This window comes from Mustela lutreola, chromosome 15 (assembly GCF_030435805.1).
Source record: "Mustela lutreola isolate mMusLut2 chromosome 15, mMusLut2.pri, whole genome shotgun sequence".
Taxonomy (NCBI): Eukaryota; Metazoa; Chordata; class Mammalia; order Carnivora; family Mustelidae; genus Mustela; species Mustela lutreola.
Genome location: NC_081304.1, coordinates 13538820 through 13566325, shown reverse-complemented (window position 1 = coordinate 13566325; position 27506 = coordinate 13538820). Strand labels below are relative to the sequence as shown.

The 27506-nt window shown below is 46.2% G+C and overlaps 1 protein-coding gene across 1 annotated transcript in view; it reads right to left on the bottom strand.

Annotated features, from left to right (window-relative positions):
- The window catches only part of PITPNC1 (phosphatidylinositol transfer protein cytoplasmic 1), a 251682-nt gene that overhangs the window by 72591 nt on the left and 151585 nt on the right, over positions 1-27506 (bottom strand). The window contains exon 5 of the mRNA XM_059148245.1: positions 14543-14614. Coding sequence (XP_059004228.1) covers positions 14543-14614 — 72 coding nt within the window. The remainder of the gene's footprint in view (positions 1-14542; positions 14615-27506) is intronic.

Here is a 27506-nt window from a genome sequence, read left to right as displayed (position 1 = left end):
CATTACCATTCACAGACATACACACACACGCCAAAAAGCTACCACTTAGAATTGCACGATGTCATCAACTCCAACATACATTTCATCTTTAGGGTTGATAAAAAGTAAAAATCAATGGCTGCCTTAGACCTGATAAGATACAGAAATGCCAGTTACAGTGAACATGTTGAGAACCTACTATGTGGACCAAGCACTCCTCTTAGCCCTTTTCGTGATTAACACACTGAATCTTCACAAGTAACCCAATTGGGAGGAACTATTGTTAAACCCATTTGTGGGTCACAAAGAGGTGAAGTAACATGCTTTAACCAGCAAAACAGCTGAGCCAGGAATCAAACTCAACTGGTCTGACTCCAGTGCGTGAAGCCTGCAATTCTCCACCATTCTGCAGCCGTCCTGCTGATGACTAATTTGGAACAACAGGACAGGTATCTGTCACCTCTTGAAGCTGCCAAGATGTGCCAGTCAAGATCCCCCCGGGGTGCCAGGGTGGCTCAGGTCATGATCCCAGGGTTCTGGGATGGAGCCCCATATCGGGCTCTCTGCTTAATGGGAAGCCTGCCTGCTTCTCCCTCTCCCACTTCCCCTGCTTGTGTTCCCTCTCTCTCTGTCTCTCTGTCAAATAGATAAATAAAATCTTAAAAAAAAAAAAAAAAAAAAAAAAAGAATCCCTTACAGGTGAGTGACAGCCAAGGTTAGGACTGGTTCTGAGACCAGAATTCCCAAACTCCAGCCAGGCGGCCTCTAGACAGAGGGTCCAGAACTCTAGCCTGGACCACCATCCTGGAAAAGTGAACTTAAAATCTTCCAGGATGGGGCACCTGGCTGGCTCAGTGGGTTAAAGCCTCTGCATTCGGCTCAGGTCATGATCCCAGGGTCCTGGGATCGAGCCCCTCATCGGGCTCTCTGCTCAGCGGGGAGCCTGCCTTCCCCTCTCTCTCTGCCTGCCTCTGCCTACTTGTGATCTCTGTCTGACAAATAAGTAAATAAAATCTTAAAAAAAAAAAAGAAAATATGAAAACAAGCATCTTTCCTCCGAAAAAACTCAACTAACTTCTCTGCTGGCAGATCTCCGAGAGTCTCACTCTGACATGGTCTTGGTTAAGCGTAGCTGAGGTGAAAGAGAAGGAAAGAACCTCTGACACGCATTCTCTCACCAAATCCTCCCAATAACCTCCTCAAGTGGGTGTCGTGTCCCCCTTTTCACAGCTGGGGAAGAACAATGGAGCCCCATTACCATTGAGTGGCCTGAGCCCTGCTTTGAACCCTGCTTGGTTCAAGGCTGCCGAATTCTCGGAATCTAGTACGTCATCCTGCTAAACGCTCCGGGCCAGCTGGTAGCTTTGGGCAGATTTCTAAAGCGTCCGCATCTAAGATGCTCCAAGACCCAAAGGTTGCTGGCCACCATCAGTTGTAAGCAACCCATTCACCAAGGTACCTCAGCGAATATGTGGAAACAACTGCAAAGTGACAGGAACTTAGATCACAGGAAATAGGAGAGAAGAAGGAGAAGTGTTTCACGGAACACAAGAGTCAGATGAGTATTTTTTTTCAAAACTCAAGATACCAACATCCAGGTGGATACTGAGGAGCATACGACAAACGGCTACTACCTGCCATTCAAAATGAACACATGTAAACATTTTGTCACATTTGATTCTGATTCTGCCCCTCCATTAAAGAAATTTTCCCATTTAAAGTTGAAATCCCGGGGCGCCTGGCTGGCTCAGTGGGTTAAAGCCTCTGCCTTCGGCTCAGGTCATGATCTCAGGGTCCTGGGACCGAGCCCCGCATTGGGCTCTCTGCTCAGCAGGGAGCCTGCTTCCTCCTCTCCTTCTCTCTGCCTGCCTCTCTGCCTACTTGTAATCTCTGTCAAATAAATAAATAAAATCTTTAAAATAAAATAAAATAAAGTTGAAATCCCTTCCTCTTCTACTCCTGGCTGGCAGCTATTACAAATTTGTTGTGAACCTGGTCCATATTTTTTTTTTAAAAAAGATTATTTATTTATTTATTTGACAGACAGAGATCACAAGTAGGCAGAGAGGCAGGCAGAGAGAGAAGGGAAAGCAGGCCTTCCGCTGAGCAAAGAGCCGGATGAGGGGCTCTATCCCAGGACCCTGAGATCATGACCTGACCTAAGGCAGAAGCTTAACCCACTGAGGCACCCAGGCGCCCCACATTTAAATGATTTTAATGGTTACCCCACATTTAGGTTTCTAAACTCCTTCTGGAGCTAACTTTTTATTATGGAGTGAGGTAGGGATCTAACATTTTATTTTTCCATTTGAAATGTCAATTGACTCAAACGGTATTTTCTGAGAAAATCACCCAATGTCCTTTCTCCCTATTAATTTGAGATGCCATATCTACTTTGTATCAAACTCCCATTATCAGTTTAGATCGACTCTGTCTTTATGTCGATACCACACTCTTTTTATATGGTTTTATTATCTGGTGGGAAGAATTTCCTGTCCTTGCTTTTATTTTTTTTAAGAGCGAGAGAGAGAGAGCGTGCTCTAGTGTGTCATGGGCAGGGAGGTGGGAGGAGATGGCGCAGAGAGGGAGAGGGAGAGAGAGAATCTTAAGCAGGCTCCATGCCCAGTGTGGAGCCAGACACGGGGCTCGATCTTAGAACCCGGAAATCACAACCTGAGCCAAAATCAAGACTCAGATGCTTTACTGACTGAACCACTCAGGCACCCCTCCTCCTCTCCTTGTTCTTTGTTCAAAATCCGTTCTGGCCATTTTTAGACTTTTATTCTTCATTTTAATTTTATAATCAATTTATGACAATCTAGTTGGGATTTTGAATGGAATTACATCTAATTTGGAAATTAATTTAGAAAATGGCAAATTCCTCATTGTAGTTTTCCCACCCAGGAACATGGAGTATTTATTACATATTCAGGTCTTTGTTATGCTCCTCTTGGTCTATAAAAGTTAAATTGTTCCTAGGTACCTTAAAGGTATCTTGGGATTAATCATGCTATCTGACCTCATATGAGCTTTAAATGCATTGGGTGAGACAGATGATCAAACGAGGAATTACTATATAGCCTGACAAGGGCTATAGGGAAGGAGGCACGAGTATGGTCGTATACAAACATCTAGAAAGGCACACAGCCTGGCTCTAACCCTTAGCAGAAGGGCACACTTAGAAGGCTGATCTCAGTCATCTCCAGCTTCCTCTTCAAAACTTCAGGAGATAACCCCTTGCGTGAAATTGCTCAGAAAAAGCCTAGGGTTTCTACAGTTCAAAAGGATCTCCAATTTATAAACAATTTGAGTGAACAGAATCAATGTTGATGTTCATAATAGTTATGAGTAGGCTAATTTTTTGCTGTTTCATTAATGAAATCAGGATGTCATTGGAAAATGGGGTGACTGGGTGGCTTAGTCGGTTAAGCATCTGCCTTTAGCCCAGGTCAGGCTCTCTGCCCCTCCCCCTGCTCACACTTGCACTCTCTCTCTCAAATGATAAAATAAAAATTTTAAAAAATCTAAAAAAAAAAAAAAAAAAAAAAGGGATATCACTGGAAAGAAAGAGGATTAAAAACTTCTGCTTCCTGGCTCCAAAAAAAGAAAAAAGACTTATTGGGTGACCTTGAGTAGGTTATTTGACATCTCATTGCAACCTATGCATAGTTCCTCAATTTTTTTTTCATTTTATTTTAAAGATTTTATTCATTTATTTGAGAGAGAGAATGAGAGAGAGAGAGCACGAGAGGAAAGAGATCAAGGGGAGAAGCAGACTCCCTGGTGAGTAGAGAGCCTGATGGGGGATTCGATTCGGGGACTCCAGGATCATGACCTGAGCTGAAGGCAGTCGCTCAACCAACTGAGCCACCCAGGCGCCCCTAGTTCCTGAATTTTAATAAGATTTTTTTAAAGAAGAAAAAGCATATATAAATAAAAATTTGGTTTTAGCTATGAGCTATGCCAAGTGAGAGTAAGATACATTGTACAAGTCTTCATTCTTGAATATGTCAGCATATATCTACCAGGGTCAAAGACATTCTAAATGCACACAATGTTAAGACCACAGGCAAGAAATTTAATATTGCCTCAATACTGTACCATATGACCTAATATATGTCTAGACTTCAGTTTCCCCAAAGGTCCCAAGAATATCTTCTCTTGTCCTGTGCATTGGCCCATCCCCACTTAATTCAGAATCTAATCATGGCCTTGGGCCTTAAATTTAGTAGTTGAATTACTGTAGTCTTTAATCTGGGGCAGTTTCCTAGCTTCATGACATGTTCTTTTAAAAAGTTTTGTCCAGTTGTTTTGCAGGATGTCTTTCAATTTGGATTTGTCTGATTGTTTCCTCCTGATTGATTCATTCAGGTTAAATACTTTTGGCAAGGATAATCCACTGGGATGCTGTGTTCTCAGTGTGTCACAATGAGGGGCACGTTACATCAGTGTGGCCTATTACTGGTGATGCAAAACTGATGGTACCCACTAGACTCCTCCACTGTTTGTAATTAATACATAATCTCTGGGGTGATACTTGGAGACTTTGTGAATTCTTGCTCCTCAATACTGTTTCATTCAATGGTTTTAGCATCCATTAGTGACTTGCTTGAGCCAATTATTACTGTAATAGCTATAAAATGGTCACCTAGACCTTGATAGTTGGCCTTGCTTTCCTAGCCCTGATTTCTGGTTTCCCGAACCATGATTCAGCCTTGTTCCTTCGATTATGCTGCTTCTGCCCTGTTCGGTAAACTGTCTTCCTAACCCTTAGCACTAATAGCCAAGCCTTTTTGCATTTACCAGAGCGTCAGGGAAGCAAGCGTAGACAGAAAGCAAATAATGCTTTAAGCTCTATCTATTAATATAGCCTGACTATTCTGACTTTAACTTTGAGACTCAGAAAGCTGGTTGCATAGATCCTGCCTTTGCTCACATGTCTTTTACCTCCAGCCTCTCAGATCACAAATTGCGCCACAAATAGCAAAGGCACCGTCTTAAGAAATCAAACATGATCTGTTTCCCATTGTCCTCAAAATGATACTATTAGACACCGAGTGAGCAAGGACATGGACTTTCCACTTCATGGACCAAAGTGGATAATAATCCTTCGAAACTGCAAATGGGGGTGTTTTGTGCAACCTTCTTTTTAGCAAGTACTGATTTATTAGAGAAAATTGCAGACTTTGTAGGTGGCTGGTTATAATAATATAAGGTTAAAAACAGAACCATAAAAGTTGAAGACATCAGAGATCACATCTAAAAATAAAGCGAATGCTTTTTTTCTTTCTGTAAGCTTCAACGAGAAGCCATTTGAGGAAAAGCTAATCAGCTTCAGAGACCTGTAAAAACAGATTCTAGAGTTCTCACCGCCATCCCACTGTACAAATTAACCTGAGCAAACTCTGAAATCTGTAAATAAATTATTTTACCTTACATCCATCCACGCTTCCCTCTTGATGTTAAAAATACAAAATACTGATAATGAAATAAACTTCATGATGACTGCTACAATTACAGCCTCAATAACTGGAGTTTTTGCAATAAAATTCTCTCTTTGTCAGTTTAGGTAACTACCGGTGGAAGCTATTTGTGGTCAAGAGGAGAACTTTTCTGGCCAATTCCCCAAGGCAACGCAAGTCAGGAGAAGTCAAAGAATCGAAATGCTTACTGAATTCATCCAAAGAAGGCACCCACCCAAGAGACGAAACTAGATTTCTCAGTTGACTCAATGAGATAATCTAACTCCCTAGAACTGAACCCAATTTAGTGACTGAAAGTAAGTCTTTTTTTTAGATTTTTTTTTTTTAAGATTTTTAAAAGTAATCTCTGCACGCAACGTGGGGATCGAACTCACAACCCGAGACCAAGAGTTGCTTGCTCCCACCGACCAAGCCAGCCAACTGCCTTATTCGAAAATGAGTCTTCGAAAAGATAATAGCCAGAAGCTGGACCTCAAGGCCATGGGAAGGAAAGGGACCTTTCTCAGGGCCAGGGTGCTGCTCTCCACCCTGGAGCACCAGAGCTTTCTTTTTTGCTGTTACTTCTCTCCCTAGATAACCTGTCTCATTTCATTCTCTGAATCATGGCCTACACCTCTCTCTGAACCCTAGATTCATACATTCAACTCCTTACCTGCTGTTTTCACTTGTAAGTCTCAATGGCACCTCAAATTGATTGTGTCTCAAGTGGAACTCTTGATTTCCGACAGTGTTCCCCCACTATGCCAATCAAGGTCAGTAGACAAAGCTGGATATCCTGAGGTCATACCTATTTTGCCCCCTCTCTAGGTGCATCAAGTCTAACAGAAAGTCAGTCTGTATCCAAAATACATCTATCCTAGCTCTCTTTGTCCACTGTCAGCTCTACAGCCCAAGCCACATTATCTTTGGTTTGAATGATTGCAATCACTTGCCAACTAGACTCCCTGCTTCCTGTCTTGCTCTCTTCACCTCCATTCCCCATAGAACGGCCAGAGCAAACATTTAAACACATAAATGATGTAAAGTAAAGTGGTCTCTTGAACTGGATTCTAGAACAGTGGGAAAATCTGGTGAAATGTGAACCAGGTCCGCGGTTTTGAGAAATGTTAACAGGGTCACATATGATGTCAACACTAGGGAAAGCTGGGTAAAGGGCCTAGACGAACTCTGTGTACCACCTTTGCAACTTTAGTGTATATTTAAGATTATTCTAAACCAAAAAGTTTATTTCAAAACTCCATAAATATCGTGCTTTGCCTTTGTTTAAAATCCTTGCATAACTTCCCACTGCACTAAAATCCAAACTCCTTGCCATGGGCTCATAGGTCTTACATCATCTGGCTCCCAATACGTTTTTTTTTTTTTTTTTTTTTAGTCTGTTTACTTAAGTAATCCCAGTGTAGGGCTCGAACTCACGACCCTGAGATCAAGAGTCACAAGGTCTTCCTACTGAGCCAGCCAGGCGCCCCTGATACTTAAAAGAAAAAAAAAGAAGAAGAAAAAGAAAAACCCACAAAACTCATTTCCTACCAGCTAATGGCCTGGCCACTGGTTTTTTGGAATGTTCCAGGCCATGTCAGAGGCTGAGGCCTTGGCCTTTATTGTGCCTATATTAGCTTGCTAGGGCCATCATAACAAAATACAAGAGATTGAGTGGCTTAAAAAACCTAATCCTATTTTCTCACAGTTCTGGAGGCTAAAAGTCCACAATCAAAGTGTTGGTTTAGTTCCTTCAGAGACATCTTCCTTCAGACTGTAGGTAGCCATCTTTTTGCTGTGCTTCTCACACAGTCCTCTCACTCTGGACTCATGCGCCCTGAGTTTTGTGTGTCCAAGTTTCCTCTTCTTTAAGGCCAGAGCAAACATTTAAACACATAAATGATGTAAAATAACGTGGCCTCTTGAACTGGATTCTAGAACAGTGGTAAAATCTGGTGAAATGTGAACCAGGTTGGATTTGGGCCCACTCCAGTGGCCTCATTTAACTTAATCACCTCCTCAAAGCCTGATCTCCAAACACAGTGACATTCTGAGGTACTTCAGTGTCGGGATTCTGAGAGGACACAACTCAATCCCTAACACTCTCCTTTCCTGGACAACCCCGAAGATGGTTGGCTTCTTTCAAGCTCACGTCTCAGCTGGACCTGTCACTTCCTCTGAGAGGCATTTCCTGACCACTTGGCTTCAAGCCAAGCACCCCGCCACCCTATTTCTTGCCTGCTTTGCATTTATAGCTGGAATTGTTGACTTGCTTATTATCTGCTTTCCCCCACTCCAGGGGTAGTGGAGGCCTTCTCTGTCTTATTTACATATCCTCACTGCTTCTTGTAATGCCTGGCCCACCAGCACTCTCAACATGTGTGGAACAAGAAATGGCTTACCGGCAATTCAGACGAAAGGAGAGTCTCGTCCGGAAATCACCAGTACAGTAAATTCCCAGGTATGACCGTAAAAGCAGCAGCACCTAATATTTTCATGGTACTTTACAGTTCATGAAGGGCTTCCAGGTAAATGAACCTGTCCGAATCCTCCAAACCATGACGCAAGCATTATTTACTCTCTTTTCTTGATAAAGAAACCACTGCCTAAGGTCACGCAGCTGGGACCTCAATACGGATCTTTCTGTCTCACAGAGAACGACTTTGTGTTCTTTGATTACAATTAGAAACTGAACAGATCCACGTATCACTGTCAGGGAGCCTCGGAGGAGAGCTTTGTGAAGGACCCAGACTCACACTTCCAGGAACTAAGCCGGGCATTCTTTCCATCTGCTCTGAGGAGTTTTGTTGCTGAGGAATAATGGCCAAACAAGAATAAATACGGTGCCCTAAGGCTCTTCTACTGTGTGTGTGTGTGTGTGTGTGTGGTGCTTGTGGTTATATAAACATGCTTTCTGTAAACCAGTCTGTTTCCAGGGGTATGAAGAAGTGAAGAAATTAGGAGACCCTGATTTCCTAAGTCTTCACAGTCGGTTTAAGGAGCACTTAATTTCCTTTTAAATCTATCCTTGTCTGCCTTGACATCTCTAAGACTCACCTGGGGGAGCTTTACAAATCCCACTGCCTGGACCCCACCCCTGACCGATGAAATCAGGACCCCAGGGATCCGGACAGTGATATCAATGAGGGCCAAAGCTTCCCGGTGACTTTACTATGTGGCCGCCATCGAGAATCATCCGTCTAGATCCCTGAATGGGAGTAACCGGGGTGGTGGCTTCTATCTCCCCTCCTTTAACTGGAGGATGGGCTCTGTAAAGCTCCAGACACTTCCAACTGGAGAATTCAGCATTCCTAGAGGGACGATGTTCTATCCTTCTTGTGTGCTGGCTGGTTGAGACCAGTCTGCAACCAGGACCAATGAAATCAGAATCCCAGAGGAATGGAACTCAGCCAGGAGCTGTTGTTCAAATTTCTCAGGTAACTCCAATGTGCAGCCGAGGTTGAGAGCCACTGCTTTAAATGGTGCTGACGTTGTTTGGAAGAGGAAATAAAGGCGAGTCTGCTCCCCATTAACCCCACGGAGCCACAGTAACCCGGCAGCAGCTGTCACACGTGTGCAAAACACCTTCTCTCCCAGATCTAGATTTATGGCCTCGGACAAACAACAGAACCCTACCTTGGCATGGTGCCGTCTTCCCCAGTGCTAATTAAAACCTAAATAATTCTCATTATTATGTGCACAAAATAAATGGGCTTCAATTTAAGACAACTTTCCCACTGTGTCCTGGTTAATGTAATCACAACTTACAGGTTTTCACAATCATAAATATGAGTTTTATTTTAACGAGGAGAAGATATTTATAGCTAGTCATCCCACTACTATTTTTTTTTTTTAAACTAGATATGGGGTCATGTAAAAAAATGACTTGTACAGTGATTGATAATGGGATAACAACATGTACTCTCTTCAATCACTAATCAATATGATTATCACTAGCGTCTTTCAATTTAATTGTTGCTTCTTATCGTCCGTCATCAGTTTCATTAAGTTTTTGGCAGGTAGGGGAGGAAACAGGATGCAGATAACGGTATGAAGGATGCTAGCTGAATGATAAGACTATACTCCCAGAAAATGCAAAGAAATAAACTGAGTTTATTAAATAATTTGGCAAAGCGATGAGACCAGAGAAATACCCGCTACTGCACAACATTCTCTAGCCATTCTGCTTCCCACCAGCAACTCTGGACTCCTCCCTGGACAGAAAAAGAGTGTGCCAGCACACACTATCTGCTTGAGGCTCTAGCTTTGAACCCCTGGACAAAGTTGGCTTTTAACAACAAAAGCATTATTACGTAAATACATATTTGCCATGCTCTGGTTTTGGAGCATTAACAAGTGTGAACGAAAACCAGTGAAGTCTTCCTTTTCCGCCTCCCTGGGACCAACCTCGAAGCAGGTGGGTGACCCAACAGCTGCTTTTGGATATGGTAATTGGAGGAAGGAGAATGGGCCAAGAAGTCAGATCAAGCCAGGGCTGGTCTGTCTGACCCTGCGGCCTCTGAAGCAAGACCTGGGGTTCTGTGGGGTGGAGCCAGGCAGAGGCTCGGATGGGAAAGTGGGCAAATTGGGTGCCATGTGGTGTGGGGCCCCTGAGTGGTCTCAGAGTCAGTAAACTGGGGAGGAGGAGGCAACACAGGGGACAAGGGCTGGCATTTCTCCCAGAGGAAGCAAACTGTCTTGACAAGGACCGCCTACCAGCACCCAGGGGCTCCGCGCTTCTTTTATGGGCCAGATTAAATCTCCGAGAGCACGGACAGAGGATGTGGACGGAGGACGTTGATGCCAACCACGGATCCTGGCTTTCAGGTGGCTAACCTGGGATTTTAAGGTCCTACCAGAGTAGTGAAAAGAACTTAGCACGCACCGCAAAGGGGTACAGGATAATGAAATGACAACCATGTCCATTTTTCTGGACCAGCTGAACTGAGCAGAGAATATACCAGAAGATCACGCTAGTCCTATCCACCTATAAGGATCTTGGTGAGCCTGCACATGTCCTCACACCTCTGCAATGGGGCAGGTTTTACCTACTCGTGAGGTCAGAAGCCCAGGGAAAAACAGAAAGCAAGGGAATGTGTTTATAAAGACTAAAAGACATTTGAAAACGTTCCCCATGCTGTGTTTTCAGACTGCGCCGGTTAACGTAATTCAGGGACGTCTGCTCTGTATCAGATGCCTTTCCTTGATGGTCCTCAGCCACATCAAAACGTTAAAAGGGTCAAGCCCATTTCAGTATCCAGTGTCTGGCGAGTACACTTAAGTATGGAATACAGTGCAGCCATTTAAAATCATACACGGAGGGGTGCCTGGGTGGCTCAGTGGGTTAAAGCCTCTGCCTTCGGCTCAGGTCATGATCCCAGGGTCCTGGGATCGAGCCCCGTATCCAGCTCTCTGCTCAGTGGGGAACCTGCTTCCCGCCTGCCTCTCTGCCTACTTGTGATCTCTCTGTCAAATAAATAAATAAGTAAAATCTTAAAAAAATAATAAAATAAAATCATACATGGAAGGATACTTCAGGGTATGTTAAAAATGGCATTTCTGTGTGATTCAGTTTTGGGGCAATTGTCTAAAAAAACTTATAGTGATCTGTACCATGAAGTGCCATCAGCAGTAATCTCTGAATTACAGAAAAACTATTGGATTTTCTTTTCTTTTGCGGGGGGAGTGGTGCTCTTTTGCATTTCCCAAGTTTTAATAACCGTGTGTTAATTTTCCAATCAGTAAAGTCATTTTACAAGGGCTCAAGTTTAAGGGTGATGTAACATTCCTTTAGACATTGAGGTTTTGATGTGCTTGGCCACCAACGCACCTCTTATTTCAGGCTGCTGACGAGGAGGTGGTCCTCAACTTTTCCCTCGAGGTTATCAACCACTCAGGGATGCTAATGGTTGGGGAACCTAAACTGACCAAGGCCAGTACCCCAGCCAGTTGCATTCTTCTCTCCCCTGGAAAGTTCGGGAATTCTGGAGAAGGCATTCGGCTAGAACAGTGGGTGACATCTATTGATTGGGTCAAATTCTGAGACCTGCGGGGTGCTGTTTTGACTTGAGTCTCTCCAACCCGGGGTCAGCAAACTTTTTTCAGGCAATAAACAGTTTAGGATTAAGGGGCCATATGAGCTCGGTTGCAAGAAGGCATCTCTGCTGTTACAGCAGGAAAACACCTTCGATCACACACAAATGAGTGTGGCTGTGTTCTATCAAAACTTGATTTACAAAAAAAGTAGTGTGCAGACCCCGGAAAACCTCCAGGTTTCTTAACTTAGTTCAAGAAGAGGAAGCGACCAGGTACCAGCCAAGTCAGTCCCTGCAAATACAGTCAAAACTCCCTTATCCGCATTTCACTTTCCATGGATTCAGTTACGTGTGGTCAACTGTGGTCTGGAAGCAGATGAACCTCCTTCTGACCTATCATCAGAAGGTCAACAGCAGCCCTGACAGTACGACACTCTGCCTATGTCATCCACTGTCATCTCATCACGTGGGCATTTCATCACCTCACATCGTCACAAGAAGAATATAGTGCAGTGAGATGCTCTGAGAGAGTGAGAGAGATCCTATTCCTATATTAGAATTTTGTTCTAATTCCTCTGTTTGATTGCTGTTGCTGTTAATCTTTTATCTGTGCCCAACTTATAAATTAAACTTTATAACAGGTATGGGTATGTAAGCAGAAACAGGTGTATGGGCGGTTTGGTATTATCTGTGGTTTCAGGCATCCACTGGGGGTCTTGGAATGTGTCCCCCACAGGGAAGGGGGGACTACATAACTGAATGTTGCTTTTTAAGCTTTTTCCATGTGAGGGATTAGCAGTGGCGACTCTATGCTGAACGGAGGGAAGCCCACTATTGTGCTTATGTCTGTCTTTCTTTTCTTTCTTTCTAAAATATTTTATTTATTCATTTGACATAGAGAGACACAGCAAGAGAGGGAACACAGGCAGGCAATGTGGAGAGAGAGAGAGGCAGGCTTCCCACCGAGCAGGGAGCCTGACTCGGGACTCGATCCCAGGACCCTGAGATCAGGACCTGAGCCAAAGGCAGATGCTTAACTGAGCCACCCAGGTGCCCTATGTCTTTATTTATTATGTTGGGTTTTCCTCCAGCTAAGCTACGATTACCTGAAGTTTGAGGAATGAGTCTACATTTTTAATACCATGTATGAGACGTGATACACACTCAATACTCAACAGAGAAGGTGCTTGACACGCCCTTGCTGGGAACGGCGAAGGAATGAGTGTCCTCCCACACCGAGCTGGTGTGAAACCGAGTTCTTGAGTGACGCCCCCTGGGAGCCACTCCAGCTCTATCCAGGTAGACTCCACTTTGAAAAAAACAACCTGTGTTCCCCCACAAATATACCTGTACCTTCCAGAAGGATTTGTTCCTGTTCTTTTTTTCTTTCTTTAACATTTTCTTTCTTTATTTACTTATCAGAGAAGCAGAGGGAGAGGGAGAAGCAGGCTCCCCACCAAGCAAGGAGCCTGATGCGGGACTGGATCTCAGGACCCTGGAATCATGACCTGAACTGAAGGCAGGTGATTAACCAACTGAGCTACCCAGGCATCCCAGGCAGGAACTTTCTAGAAGAGATTTCTAGAAGATGTTGACACAAAGAACCATAATGTAGGCCTGGCCAAAAACGGTTCTTTCTAAAGGGTTTCTTAGTTCTTTTCAGGGACTGTTTTCACCTGGAAAAACGAGTTCAAGTAGATGATGTTTGTGAGTCCTTATAGCTCTTGCCTCGTGGCACTTAGGTGCCCCCACGACGTCCTCCTGTATCCTGGTCTGCATTCCCTGGGCTCTGGGAAGGCTCCAAAGAGGTCACCTTGTCAGGAAAGGCTCTCTTTTTTTTTTTAAAGATTTTATTTACTTATTTGACAGATAGAGATCACAAGTAGGTAGAAAGGCAAGCAGAGAGAGAGAGAGGAGGAAGCAGGCTCCCTGCCGAGCAGAGAGCCCGATGCGGGACTCGACCCCAGGACCCTGAGATCATGACCCGAGCCGAAGGCAGCGGCTCAACCCACTGAGCCACCCAGGCGCCCAGGAAAGGCTCTCTTGACTGTTATGACACAGTCTCCATCTTCATCAATCTCCACAAATGCAGAACACGTAAATGGAGGAGAGATGAATAGGTAAAGCTCTGTAGCCTCTAGAGCCAGGCTCTTCCCTCAGTGGGTCCTGATGGAATCCAGAGCCCAATCTTGGGGTGAGGCTCTTGAATCATCAAAACATCCACTCCCAAAGAGAAGGCAACTCCCAATGACATGGCCCCAACAGAAAGAGGCTGGGGTAAAAGCCAGGTCAGAAGATGGATTCTCACCAATATTAATAAGGTATGGGGCTGAAATCTAGAAAGAATTGGCTTGTCCCATAAGGTAAGTACTTTGCAGGACAGGTACGCTGATTTTAATGTGGGATATCTATTAGTGTACTTATGTGAACATAAGCATAGTCCAGAAAATCCATACAGGATGTACACAGATATTTGATAGTGTTCATTTTTCTTTTCTTTTCTTTTTTTAAGGTTTCATTTATTTGAGAGAGCATGAGCAGGGGGAGGGCCAGAGGGAGAAGGAGACTCCCCGCTGAGCGGGGAACCCAACATGGAGCTCGATCCTGGGACCCCGGGATCACGACTTGAGGCAAAGGCAGACACTTAACTGACTGAGCCACCCAGGCACCCCATAATCATTTTTCCAAGTAAATGTTAACAGTCACTGAGAAGATGTACGCTCAATCCAGTGATCAGAAAGCAAATCCTGGAGTTCGAGGTCCCCACCTCCCCCTGATACACCAATGACAACCATTCTAGGTCACCAAGATTTCTGCACAGAGGCCTGCAGAAAGGACACAAAGCTGGAAAGAAAGCTGGGCCACAAAGAAATTCCAGGGAGAAATAATAGGGAAATTGCCCCAGAAAGCAAATGCCAGAGCTTCTCCAAGGTCCCAGGCACAGATCCTGCCGCTGGCCCTCAGCACCCATGGGGCCAAGAAACTGTCATTAACTCTCGGAGCCCAGAGGCTGAGGGCACAGTACGGAACCAGGGTGGTGGGGGTTGGGGGGGGCACACTACTCACGCGGTCATTGCTTCCTTTGTTGTCTTCGTACTTGGTTTCTATATGAATGGAGAATTTCGGCAGAAAGGAACACTATGGGGGGAAAAAAGTAAAGTTCCATTAGCATACCATTTTTTCCTCTCTTCACATTCACCGTACATCTCTGGACCCTCTCCTGACCATCGTGCTGGGTGTACTACTCCCGATCAGTAATGTGAAGATACTAGGTCAATATCCAAATTCAGAAAGAAAGCCACCTTTGGCAACATGAACACACTTGTACCCAGAAGTCAGGCCAGAGTTGTCCATTTCCAAAAGGAGTACGTTCTCTGAGTCCTATGACAGGCTTTTGAAAAGCAAACCCCTGAAACAGGCAGTCCCAATGCTGGGGTGCTTACTGCCTGCTGCTGGATACCTGAGGACCCAGCCTTAACCTTCATATCAATGTGCATAGACAGCTAGGGCAGTGGTATACGGTAGGAGAACTTGAAGATAACACATTATTGACGTTGGACACACCCGGATTTTGGTTTTGAGTTTATCACCTGGCAGCTCTGTGACCGGGAGTCACATCATTTACATTTTCTGAACCCTGGCAGCATGGAAATGGGGGTAATAATTATTGCATATAGTAACGTTTTGAGGGTTCAATCAAATCATATGTGTAAAACACGTAACTGCTAGGCACAGGGGAAGTGTTCAACATAGGAGAGCCATCAGAATGAGGCTGTAGCTGAGCTTGACATAAAGGGCATCCCCTCTTTTCGGCAGCACAGGGGAGAGAAACCCCAAAAGCACACTGCCCTACCGTCGTCCAGGCTCCATGAGTCACCGTCTGTGTATTAAGTAGATGTTAAGGGTTAAGGTAGCCTGAGAAGAGGATTCTGACGGCTGTTGATGTAACCTCCCTCCTGCTGGGCATTCACTTTCCTGGCCACAAGAGACGGGATTGGAGGCTAATGGCGAAAATGACCCAGCAACTCCACCGGGAGCTGCAGGTGTCAGAGAAATGAGACTGGCTGATACGCCCACAATCTTGAGTCTGGCTCCTTTACTGATGTATCCAACACACATGGAACACGTATTCCATATACCAGGCGCTGGTCTAAGCGCGTTCAAGTTCTCGTTCATTTATTCCTCATAAACATGCCATGGAGTAGGTATACCAGGATGATCCCTGCTTTCAAGATGAGGGAACAGGGACACAGAGAGGTTGAGTAAATGGCCCACAATCACATAGCTCGTAAACAGTCATGTCCAGATTATAAGGCTGGTGGCCTTGGTCCCCATGTCCATGCTGTTCATCACTAGTGGTTCACTGGTTCTCAAAGTGGGGTGTTCAAAACCGCTACAGCAGCAGCGTTCTAGAACCAACGAGAAATGCAAATTCTTGGGCCCAACCCTGTACTCACTGGGTCAGAAGGTCTAGGGAAAGGGCTCAGGCATCTGTGTGTATGTGTGTGTGTGCAGAAAGAGAATCCTCGATCACACTCCCTACTGAGCACAGAGCCTGACATGGGGCTCGATCTCACAACCCTAATAGCATGACCTAAGCCAATCAAGACATAAACCGAAGTCAAGAAGTTGACGCTTACCACCAGGCGTCCCCTGCCCCACCCCAGGCATCTGTGTTTGCCAAGCCTTCCAGGGGGATGTAGGTGCCAGCTTTCACTGGAAAACCATCTCATTACCCCGCACATGGGAAGAAAACAGTGTGCATTAGCTAAAATTCAGAAGTCTACAATACTTCGCCCCATGTGCTTCATCGCCCCCTAGTCCAGGATCCCCTTTCAGCGCAGCGGAGAACCCTAGCAGCATGTGTAGGAGGAAGCAGAGGCCTTGGACGTGCCATTGATAATTCTGACATCACGTGACTGTGTGCACTCGGCATTCATCTGTCTTAATCCAAGTCAAACAAGCAAGCTGAACCGTGACTAAGGAAACACAGAAACAATCAATCCCAGTAATTGTCTTTAAGGAGAATGAAGCTCTGTGATTATTAACACCTTCTCTGCTGTGTCCTCTCAAAACCCTCACTTCACAGCTGCTGCCCTCACACACACACGCAGTCCAGGGGATGTCCAAGGCAGGGCTGATCAACACGAATCAAGACATTGGAGGAATCGGAGGGGCTCAGAGGCCCACAGCAGAAGCTCTTGCTTGACATGGGAACTTGGGCAGGTGCACCTCCTGAGACCCTTTTAAAAATATCAAGCCTTCCGGCAAACTGATTGGTCCTTTTTAACCCATAATTCACAGGAGGATCAGTGCAGGGCGGGGACAGTGCCAGATGGCAAGAGGACAGTCGTCCTGGGCGGGGAGCTGAGTCTGACTGCATCAGAATGGAGCACTCCACGAGGAGTTTTTATCGGTTGAACCCTAAACCACTTAACTAAGGTCGAACAAAATGAATTTTTGCATTTGGATATTAAGCCCAAATATGAAATGCAAAACTCGTATGCAAATTACCAGATGCTGTTATTTTTTTGAGTCAAGGACTTAGGTTATTTTCATATCAGAAATGGTAACCCTGCCAGAGGCTGGGAGTACACCTGGTTTGGCTAGGGGGCGGGGTTGGGGGGCTGTAAGGGGATACACGGATACACGGATGGGACAGGTCCACTCTAGGCTGGTCAGGGTCTTTTCGTGGAGCAGGGGTTTGGGACTGATCATTGCCTTGGGATATCCAGTGGCTGGTTCTCCAAGCCGTGGAGGTGTGGTGTTAAAATCAGGACGACATCTGGCCTGGAGCATTTTCAGAGCTGTCACTAAAATCTTTCTGGCTAGAAGTCCATCTTGAGATCTGGTTCTGCTCACCCGACACACGTTAGCTGCCCTAAAAACCCAGTCCACTAATCCTAGTAGAGTCTTAGCGATTACCCAAGGTTTTTCATGCCTCCTGGCTGGCTTCTGAGGTTATCCTGAATCCCTTCCCTTCTCTAGACCCCCTGGGCTTCCTTCTTCCTCTCTTACAGCGGATAATTTTAACTCATAGTTTGGTAAGACCATGTGACAGAAACACCCAGAACTTCTCTCTCTTCCACTGCAGATCTGCTCATTTCTTTATGCTGCTGCTTCTTCTTTGTGAATCAGAGAAAGACGCTGCTTTCTGCATTCCAGTGGAAAATCATGTTAACGAGAACTGAGACAGAGAGCAACAGACCAGGGCTCAAATCTGGACTTGAGCAAATTATTGTGGCATTCCCAGCCTGTTTTCCCGCGACAGAACGGGGACCACCCTTCTCTACTCCATAGGAGTGTTGAGAAGATCAGTAAGATCATTCTGGCAAACCCCAGCACAGGGCCTGGCGCATAGCAGATGCACAACAAAAAAATATTTGTAAGTCTCTTCTCTGGAAACGTGTTTCATCGATTATTTGCAATTTCTCCTGGCTTCCTTCCTGCAGACTAAAAAACATCATGAAAAGTGTCATATTCCTAAAATACGGGTATCAAGTTCCTTCACGGATGTTCCTTCCTTCATCTACAATTAATGGCATGTCTCCTTGTGTCCACAATCTAACTCTATGAAAAGAGTAGCACATGGGGTGCCTGGGTGGCTCAGCAGGTTAAGCATCTGCCTTCGGCTCAGGTCATGATCCCAGGGTCCTGGGATATAGTCCTGCATTGGGCTCCTTGCTCAGCGGGGAGTCTACCTCTCCCTCTGCCTCCTACTCCCCCTGCTTGTGCATGATTTCTCTCGCTATCTCTGTCAAGTAAATAAATGCAATCTTTAAAAAACAAAACAAGGAAAAGAGTAGCCCAGGCCTCCGGTCTGCCCTTTCTCACCTCTCCCTCTTCTCAACCAGAGCAGCAGGGTATGGAAATGACCGAGGGTCCAAGAATTTTCAAACCAGCACCGCTTCCCTGTCCACACCCTGAGGAACTCTCTACACTGTTTAACATGAGCCAAGAATGCCACCTTCAATGGAGGGGTCTCCTAGGGTCTGGCCTCGGCCCTATTTTCTTGCTCTGAACCCCCTCCCTTGGTGATCTCACCTGCCCGTCACTTTGCTGCGACCACGTTCAGGCTGATCTCTCTAATGCCACCTGCTCTTCTCCCATGTCCAGCTACCCACCGGCCATCCCCAACAAGGGTCCTGCAGCATCCAAACTGGAAGGTCCACACTGAGTTCAAATGTTCTCCTGCCCCCCACGATCACCCGAGGGCCACCATAACAAACGGCTATGAGCGGTGTGGCTTATCACCCTTAGTTCTAGAAGCCAGAAGTCTAAAATCAAGGTGTTGACAACGTACTGCTCCCTTTGAAGGGTCCAGGGAGAACCCTTCCCTGTCTCTTCCAGCTTCTGGTGGCCCCAGGTGTCCCTTGGTTTGTGGCTGCTCCAACCTCTTCCTGCACCTTCAGATCACCTTCTTTTCCCTGGGTGTCCTCTTTTTATAAGCTACCAGTTACTGGATTTAGGCCCATCCTATTCCTAGTGTGATTTCATCTTGGATCTCAAGGTCTGAAGCTAATTACATCTGCAAAGACCCTATTTCCAAAAGGTCACACTCAAAAGTTCCAGTGGGCATGAATTTTGAGGGGACACCAATGAACCCACTACACTCACCCATCACATCCAATGAAAGCCCAAATCCTGCTGGGTCAGCTTCCCTCCTTAAAAGCAAAACCTCTGTATCAACAGAATCCTCTGTTGATACCCTAATTTTCTTCATGGCTCTGCCCTATATTCCTCCCAGCTAGTCCCAGAAGACCACTCGCCAGTCCCTGGAACACATCTGACCGCCATGTTTTTTTTGCTGCCCACAGCATTTTCAGCCTGAAGCCTCCTTCCTAAATCTCACCCCCAGACCATCTCACATCCCACGTCAGAATGATGATTCCCCTGCGCACAGGGAGCATTCTGTTTGTACCTTTGTCACACACTTATCTCCTTTTCTATCTCCACAGCTGGCTCGGTGTCTGGCTCACCCGTCAGAAGATAAGCTGCAACCTTTCCCTCAGGGGGATTCTTCCCTACTCCCTGCCGTCACTGCCACAAGTCCCCAGACATTCCAGTCTGAAAGCTTCTGTTTCAGTTCTGCTTTCTGTGACTAAGGGCTTTGTTCTAGCCAGGAATATACCATCTCACCTGGGCACCCTCAGCTATCTCAAGGGAACCCCACCTTCCAACCTTGGACTTCCTCCAAACAAACATGTCCTATCCCCTGAAGATTCGGACACATTTACACCAAAGAGGGGGATTCCATGCCACTGAAGGAACCATCATCAGGAGTGTGGGAGCAGAAGACAGAATTGGGAACCTTGACACAACCAACTGGAATGTGTCTCTTCTGAAGGGAGACACTAGGAGTTTCATCCACTGGTACAACTGGAAGGCGTCAAGGGATTCAGAAGATTCCTGTGCTCTCTATGGCACAGTTACTTGGGAGCACTGAATGCTTTTAGTCCCGTTTGGCTCATAGAAAGACTAAAATACTCATGGCAGGCAGAATTCTCAGGTGGCCCCCAAGACTCTCAGCCCTTGGGGGGTGCCTGGGTGGCTCAGTGGGTTAATGCCTCTGCCTTGGGCTCAGGTCATGATCTCAGGGTCCCGGGATCGAGCCCCGTGTCAGGCTCTCTGCTTAGCAGGGAGCCCGCTTCCCTTCCTCTCTCTCTGTCTACTTGTTATCTCTGTCAAATGAATAAATAGAATCTTTAAAAAAGTAAAAAAAAAAAAAAAGACTCTCAGCCCTTGGGATATACACCTAGCCCAATCCCTCCCCCCAAAGTGTGGGTAAGACCTTTGAGAATAATGGGATAGTACCCTTTGATTAGATTACCAAGGCAATCAGATGATAGTACGTTATATAAATTCTTTTTTGAAGAAGCTGAGATTCTGGCTGCTCTGGAAGAAGTAAGTGGCCATGTGGGGAGATGGCCATGGGGCTAGCGCCAGGGAAGTTTCCAGATGCTGCGAAAGACCCCTGGAGGCCAGCCAACTAGAAAACTGGACTTCGGTCCTATTAACAGCAACAAACTGAAACCCGCCAACCAGGGGGCCTAAAAAAGGACCCTGGGCCTCAGATGAGACTGGGGCCCAGCCTAGTGAGACTCTGAGCCACGACCTAGCTAACCTGGGCCCGGCAGACACTCTGAGATAATACATTTGTGTCTGAAGTGGCTAAGTTTGTGGGGAATTTGTTGTGCAGCGACAGGAAAACCAGTAAGAATACCTAACCTCAAGAATCACCCGTTTGGCTTTCATCTGCGTAAAAAAATCACTCCGTGGCAGTCTGCAAAGGTCTCAGGAAAACAGGGGATTTGTGCTCGTCTAACTTAGTAGCTCCGGCTGCGGAAGTCGGCGGGTTTGTCGATGACACTGCTTATGGCCCAGGGTGACGTCTGCCAGTAACCGATGGCACTGAGCTTGCCACGGGCAGGTGTCCCAATGGGGCAGGACCCGCCTCGCCCACAGGAAGCAGGAATCCGGTAGAAAGAGCACAGGCTTTGGAGTGAAACAGATGTTAGTTCAAAGCCCAGCTGCTTTCCTCACAAACTCCGTGACTCCGAGGAAATTCCTTGATCCCTCTGAGCCTCAGTCTTCTCCTCCACAAAATGGACACGGTACCAACCGCATCACTGTGGTGTGAAGGTGGAATGATCGAGCAAAGGGCCAGGCAGTGGCTGGTGGGACGGGTACCCAGCCCACTGCACCCCTGCCCGTGGGATCCCACGGGCTCTGTGGGAAGGAAAAGGCTGGGGTGGGGAGATCCTCCCTGCACACATGCACGGTCATGCGGGGAGACTGTGGACTTGGAGGGGTGGTGGCAACAAGAGGACACCTGGCGACGGGTCCTTCCCAAGATGTGGTGGCCACACCACACACCACAGAGCAGATTTACGCTGTCCTGGCCTCACTCTGCCTCCTGCCCCGCTATGCTGTTGAGGACGTGTGGGATCGTCTTCTCCCTGTCTTTGTCCTTCCTAACGGCCTGAAGCAGCTCCTGCTTCTGTGGGCAGGGCTTGCTCCCCCAACCTCTTTTCTGCTTTCTTCGACCCCCTGCCAACTTCAGGCCGGGCAACAAGAACACGACCAGGATCCCTGTGGACTCCCTTCTTTCCTAGACGTAAAAGGCTTTATTCCTTCTCGTTCACTCAGCCTTATTACAAAAACCGAGGCTCAGACAAGTTGAGAAATAGCATCCAAAAAAAAAAAAAAAAAAAAAAAAACCACCAGCATCTGGGAGCCCCAGGGGTCCCCTGAGATGACCCTGCTTCAGGCGGAAGACCAGGCCAGTGACTCTAGAGCAGGAAGATGAAGAAGGGAGAGAGGCAGTAACGTGCCCGAATCCCCTGGAGCCCGGGGGACCTCATGAGTCACGTCAGCCCCTCCCTGCTTGCCTTCCTCCCCTGGGCCCATTCAAGATCTGGAATCTTCTTTCTCATGAAGAATCTTTTTTTCCCCCTTCTCTCTTCTTGACTAGAAAAGCAGCTCGGCCAGGAGAATTGTCCCTGATACTCACTTTATTCCATGCAGGGTTTGTTTTGCCCCCTAACGCCCTAAAAATAGTAGCAGTGTCACGGGGACAAGAGAGACACGAGGCAAAGCTCTCCTGTCATCTCCTCTTTGATTTTCTCGCTTAGATCCTCCAGAGCCAGAAAAGTCTCACGAGGGCCGCTAGCATCGGCTCCTGCTACAAGCAGCTTCTTCTGGACCCAGCAGCCACGCACGCAGCTTCCGTCGGCCGCCACCGGCAATGGTGGCCACGGCCATTACCGCGCACTTGGGAAACTCCCAGCACCCGAAGCCAAGTGCGCAGGAAAGCGAGGGGTCTCTGCGGAACACGGGAGAGCGCGGGCTTGTGTCTCTGGGAAGTGATGAGAGACTCTGGGGAAGGAGAACACCAGGAAAAACCAGTGGAGTACCTGGCCCGCTGCAACAGTCATTTCCAGACCCAGCACTCCCGGGGCCAGTGTCGGGAAAGGGGAGCGGCCGGGGCAACCAGCACGGCGGGGCTGGATTTTCAATTCACTACAGACATGTTTCGGAAACATGAAAGAGCTATTTTTAGCCCGGTGATTGATTAGGGTTGCCATGGCAATAAGAAACACTTATGAGAAGAAAACTAGATGGAAGCAAGTCTTAAAGAGAAAGGGGCAAGCCCGTGGGAATTTCATAGTTTCCGGCCGGTGGGTGCTGGAAGCCCATTCTGCAGGCCGCGCACGTGCACGGGCAGAGGGGATGGGGGCGGTAGAGACCGGACCTGGGGAGTCCAGTCTGAGGCTCTCCAGGGGGTGGCCTGCACCTTCCAGGCGTGGCAGGGGCCAGACTTCTGGAAGAAATGAGCACCGTCCACAACAAGGAACACCATTATGGTCATGCTGTCCTCCCTCAGCTCCCGGAGCTTGATGAAAACCATGAGCTAAAAGTGTATTGATCCTGCCCTACATCAGTTTACAAAGTAAAGTAAAAATCCCCTTTGCTTCCTCTCACAGTAGATTTCTAGAACTTTCTGAATGACGCCTCATGGTGCGTCTGTTAAAAATGGACTCCAGGCCCCTGGACTCATGATGTGCTCTCGGAAAGTCAGTGGCGCCCCCAGAGCCCACCCCTGAAGCCAGGACTTGATTTTTCCATTCTTTTTTTTTGGTAAAGATTTTACTTTTTATCTGAGAGCGAGCAAGAAAGAGCATGAGCAGGGGGAGAGGCAGAGGGAGAGGGGAACACAGGCTCCCCACTGAGCAGGCAGCCTGACACGAGGCTCGATCCCAGGACCCTGGGATCACGACCTGAGCCAGAGGCAGATGCTTCACTGACTGAGCCACACAGGCCCCCCTGTTTTTTTTCTTTTTTAAATAGCTTTATTCATATCGCATATTATTGACCATTTCAAGTCTTCAGGCAGTGGTTCTTAGTATATTCACGGAGCTGTGTAACCGTTAACACAATGTGATTTTAGAATAATTTCTTTACCCCCAAGAAAAAGCCCCATACTCTGAGCAGTCACTCCCCATTCCCACCTCCCCATCCCCCAGGCCCTAAGCAACCCCTAATCTAACTTTTTCACTCTCCGATCTGTATCCTCTGAACATTTCATACCAATGAAGTCACATCATGTGTGGTATTTTGTGTCTGGATTCTCTGATTTAGCATCCTTTTCATGGCAGAGCAGTACTCCATTACATGGACATACCATCTTAAACTTTATCCACTCATCAGCTGACGGACATTTGTTTCTACTTTCCCGCTATTACTAAGAATGTGCCATGATCGTTCTTGCCAAGTTTTTGTAGAGACACATGTTTCCATTTCTGTAGGGTATACACCCAGAGTAAGAATGCTAGGCCATATGGTAACTTTATGTTTAACCTTCTGAGGAAGAGCGAGGTGGTTTTCCAAACTGACAACAGCATTTCACATTCTCACCAGCAGGGTAGGCAGGTTCTAGGTTTTACACAGGTTTGTCAACACCCATCACGGAGCCTAAGGCGGGGCTTGAACTCACGACCCTAAGTCAAGACCTGGGCAGAGTTCAAGAGCTGGATGCTTAATTGACAGACCCACCCAGGTGTTTCTTAACCCAGGGAAGTTTTGGTATTACCTTTGGGTCAAAAATGATGATGCAAGGTAACCACAGGGAAGTCTTGATATGTCTTTGGGTCAAAATGATGATGTTTCTTAACCCAGGGAAGTTTTGGTATTATCTTTGGGTCAAAATGATGTTGCAAGGTAACCACAGTCAACATTCCTCATGTCCAGTCTGAGACAGACATGACGTAACACTGAGATAACGATGACAGCAGTACGGCACCATTCCAAGTATTGGATAAACAGTAATTTTTTCTCAACTCTTAACCCTCACATGGCTCTAGGAGGGATGTACGACTATCACCCTTGTCTCACAGGTAAGACGTCATCGGCCCAAATCACATCCCATTTACGTGATGGAGCTGAGACGCAGCCCAAGCTGTCTGGCTTGGAAGTTCAAGCTCATGACCCTACGACTTGCTGCCTCTTGAGCGTTAGGAAATCACACAAGTGTTTCTAGTGGAGCTGAGGGCTCAGTCAGGGGTGATGGTGACAAAGGCATAGGGTTTGCTTCTCGGTGGGTCCTGTGGCCACTGAGAGCAAAGCAAATATGGCTGTGTACACCTGCCAAATGACAGTTATGCCCTGCTTCAAATGAGCCTGAGGAAGAAAAAGAACCATTTACTCAAAAGACACACTGGGGAAATAATTATTCATTTAAGAAATTCACAGTGGTATTCCTTTAAATGCCAAAATATCCTAGTACCCTTCAAATACAATCATTTTCAAAAATTGATTTTAAATATGATGGCTTAAGTTAATTCCTGCTGTGAAGTGCATTCAAAATCCTGCTCAGGATTCAAGGAAGGGCATAAATTCTCAGGTGTAAAAAATATTACGTGTGAAAAAATATTCATCGCTGTACTATTGGTCCTATGAAAGACACAGAAGCAACCCAAGTCTGCCAGTAGAGGGCTGGTTAAGGACATTGTGGAGAACTCCAAAGCCATTAAAAACCAAATTATGGGGCACCTGGTTGGCTCAGTCAGTGGAGCGTGTGACTCTTGATTTCCCGGTTGTGAGTTTGAGGCCCACCCTGGGTATAGAGATTACTAACAATAAAATCTTAAAGGGGCACCGGTGTGGCTCAGTTGGTTGAGCGTTAGGACTCTTGGTTCTGGCTCAGGTCATCATCTCAGGGTCATGAGATCAAGTCCCACATCAGGTTCCTCATGCAGTGGGGAATCTACTGAAGATTCTCTCTCCCTGTGGCCCCCACCCCAGCTTGGGGTTCTCTCTCTCTCCAAATAAATAAATTAAAGCTTAAAAAATAATAATAAAATAAAATCTTTAAAAAAAAAAGCGAAGAGTAAAAGAGGAGGATCCAGTTTTATAAAAAGAAAAGAAAAGCATGATTAAAAAAAGCACATTAGTATATGCGCAGAAAACATGCAGAAAGACACCAAAATATTCTCATGGAGGACAGCAGTAGAAATCATGAGGTCCTTTCATTTCCCATGATATACATTTTTATAATGCTTGTATTTTATAATAAACATCTACTTTTTCAGTAAGCAGGGAAAAAATTCAAATCCAATAAAAAAGTAAATGAACACATCTGTGAGCTCCCCAAGTAACTATATGGGATCTAATGGAAGTCACAGGCATTCTAAAAAATTCTCTTGAGTCCACTTTAACGGAAAGGGGAACATATTATAAAGAGCATGGTTGAGAAAATGGAGGAGGTGCAAGTGTGGGAAGTTTGGGAAATAGCTTTTTCAAGTGGTTCCTGTCTCATCCCTCACACTTGTTCACAGAGTTCCAGGATGAGGAAGGATCTGAGAGGGGATGGGGTTTTATAGCTCAAACTGCTTTTGTAATGGCACTGGAGGTCCTTCTATAAATAAAGCATTATATAGGGACATGATGGCTGCTGAGGCATATCCATGGAACCTCCTGGACTGAGACAAGCCATGTTTGAAAAAACCAATGATTGACCTCAATAACTTAACATTTTATTCCTGGTCATCAGGCAGAATCCTTCCATGTCCGAGGACAAACTTTCCAAGGAGGCTTGGAAAGAAGAATGTTAAACGGAACAGTTGAGAAGCTGGCTTGGGGTACACGAAGTGTTTACAGACTTTCTGAAGATCATTTTATTTTAGCTTTTATCTAGAACTCAGTGCATTCCCCTCTGGCCATCTTGTTCTGTCTCCATGCACACGTGTCCTCTGCTATCAACGAACATTAAACCCGATATAGACTTGACCTTCTCTCTAATGGAATTCCCCTGAAGACATTGATTCACTGGTACTATAGTCTATATTATCATATTAAATGTACTCCAAGGCCATACAGGGTATTTCAGCTTGAGCTGGGATCATTAATAAAAATGAACTTGCAAATGTTTCCAACTTTCACCAGCAGGAGACTTACATCCAGAATGTTCCACAGGGCTAGTGCGATCAAGTCTAGGATTTGGGATTTACTATCTTTTTGGACTCTGGGGCTACAAACTGTGCTATTTGTAAAAGAGTAGACTATGGGGGTGGGGGTCAACCTGTATGTAAAGGCAGTTAGGAGACATCTAGACCTTAAAGTACCTTCCAACTTCCTTTATTTTTCATCAGGACGTTTCATCCTCCCGATCGACAGACATTTATTGGGGGGGGGGGTTGGCGAGGGAGAAGCAGACTCCCCATTGAGGAGCTCAACACGGGCTTGATCCGGGACTCAGGGGATCATGACCTGAGCCGAAGGGAGATGCTTAACCAACTGGGCTACCCAAGCGCCCCCACCCCAACACACACACACCAATTTGAAGAAGGTGTATGTCTAGCTGTCCCTCCCACTGACTCAGAATCTTAGTCATCATGCAGGGAAAGCTACCTAGGAAGTAAGGGGAGATTTTAGGTTCCACTGGGTTCTTGGGTTCCAAGGTGGTGGTGGGGGGGGGACAAGCAAGAGGAGGAGGAGAAGAGGAGGAATAATAATAATAATAATAATAATTACTCTTATTATTTTTATTACTATCTTAAAGCAAAGAGAAGGAGAAAGGGATTTCATGTAAATAATAGGAATGAGGGGTGCCTGGGTGGCTCAGTGGGTTAAGCCGCTGCCTTCGGCTCAGGTCATGATCTCAGGGTCCTGGGATCGAGTCCCGCGTCAGGCTCTCTGCTCGGCAGGGAGCCTGCTTCCTCCTCTCTGCCTGCCTCTCTGTCTGCTTGTAATCTCTGTCAAATAAGTAAATAAAATCTTTAAAAAAAAGTAATAGGAATGAGGATGAATCAGAATGACTTCCCTGATAATATGCTGCATAGGAAGAAAAAGGTGGCCAAAAAGAGCAGTGCGACCTGAAAGAGAGAAATACAGTGGGGGTTGGAAAGGAAGGGAGCGTGTGGCGGCGGAGCCTGGAGACGTAGCAGGAAAACATGTGCCTGCGTCCCAGCCCACACCGAGGAAATGAATGTCAGCCTCTCCCAGGCTCCCCGGCAGCCTGCGCCCTACACTG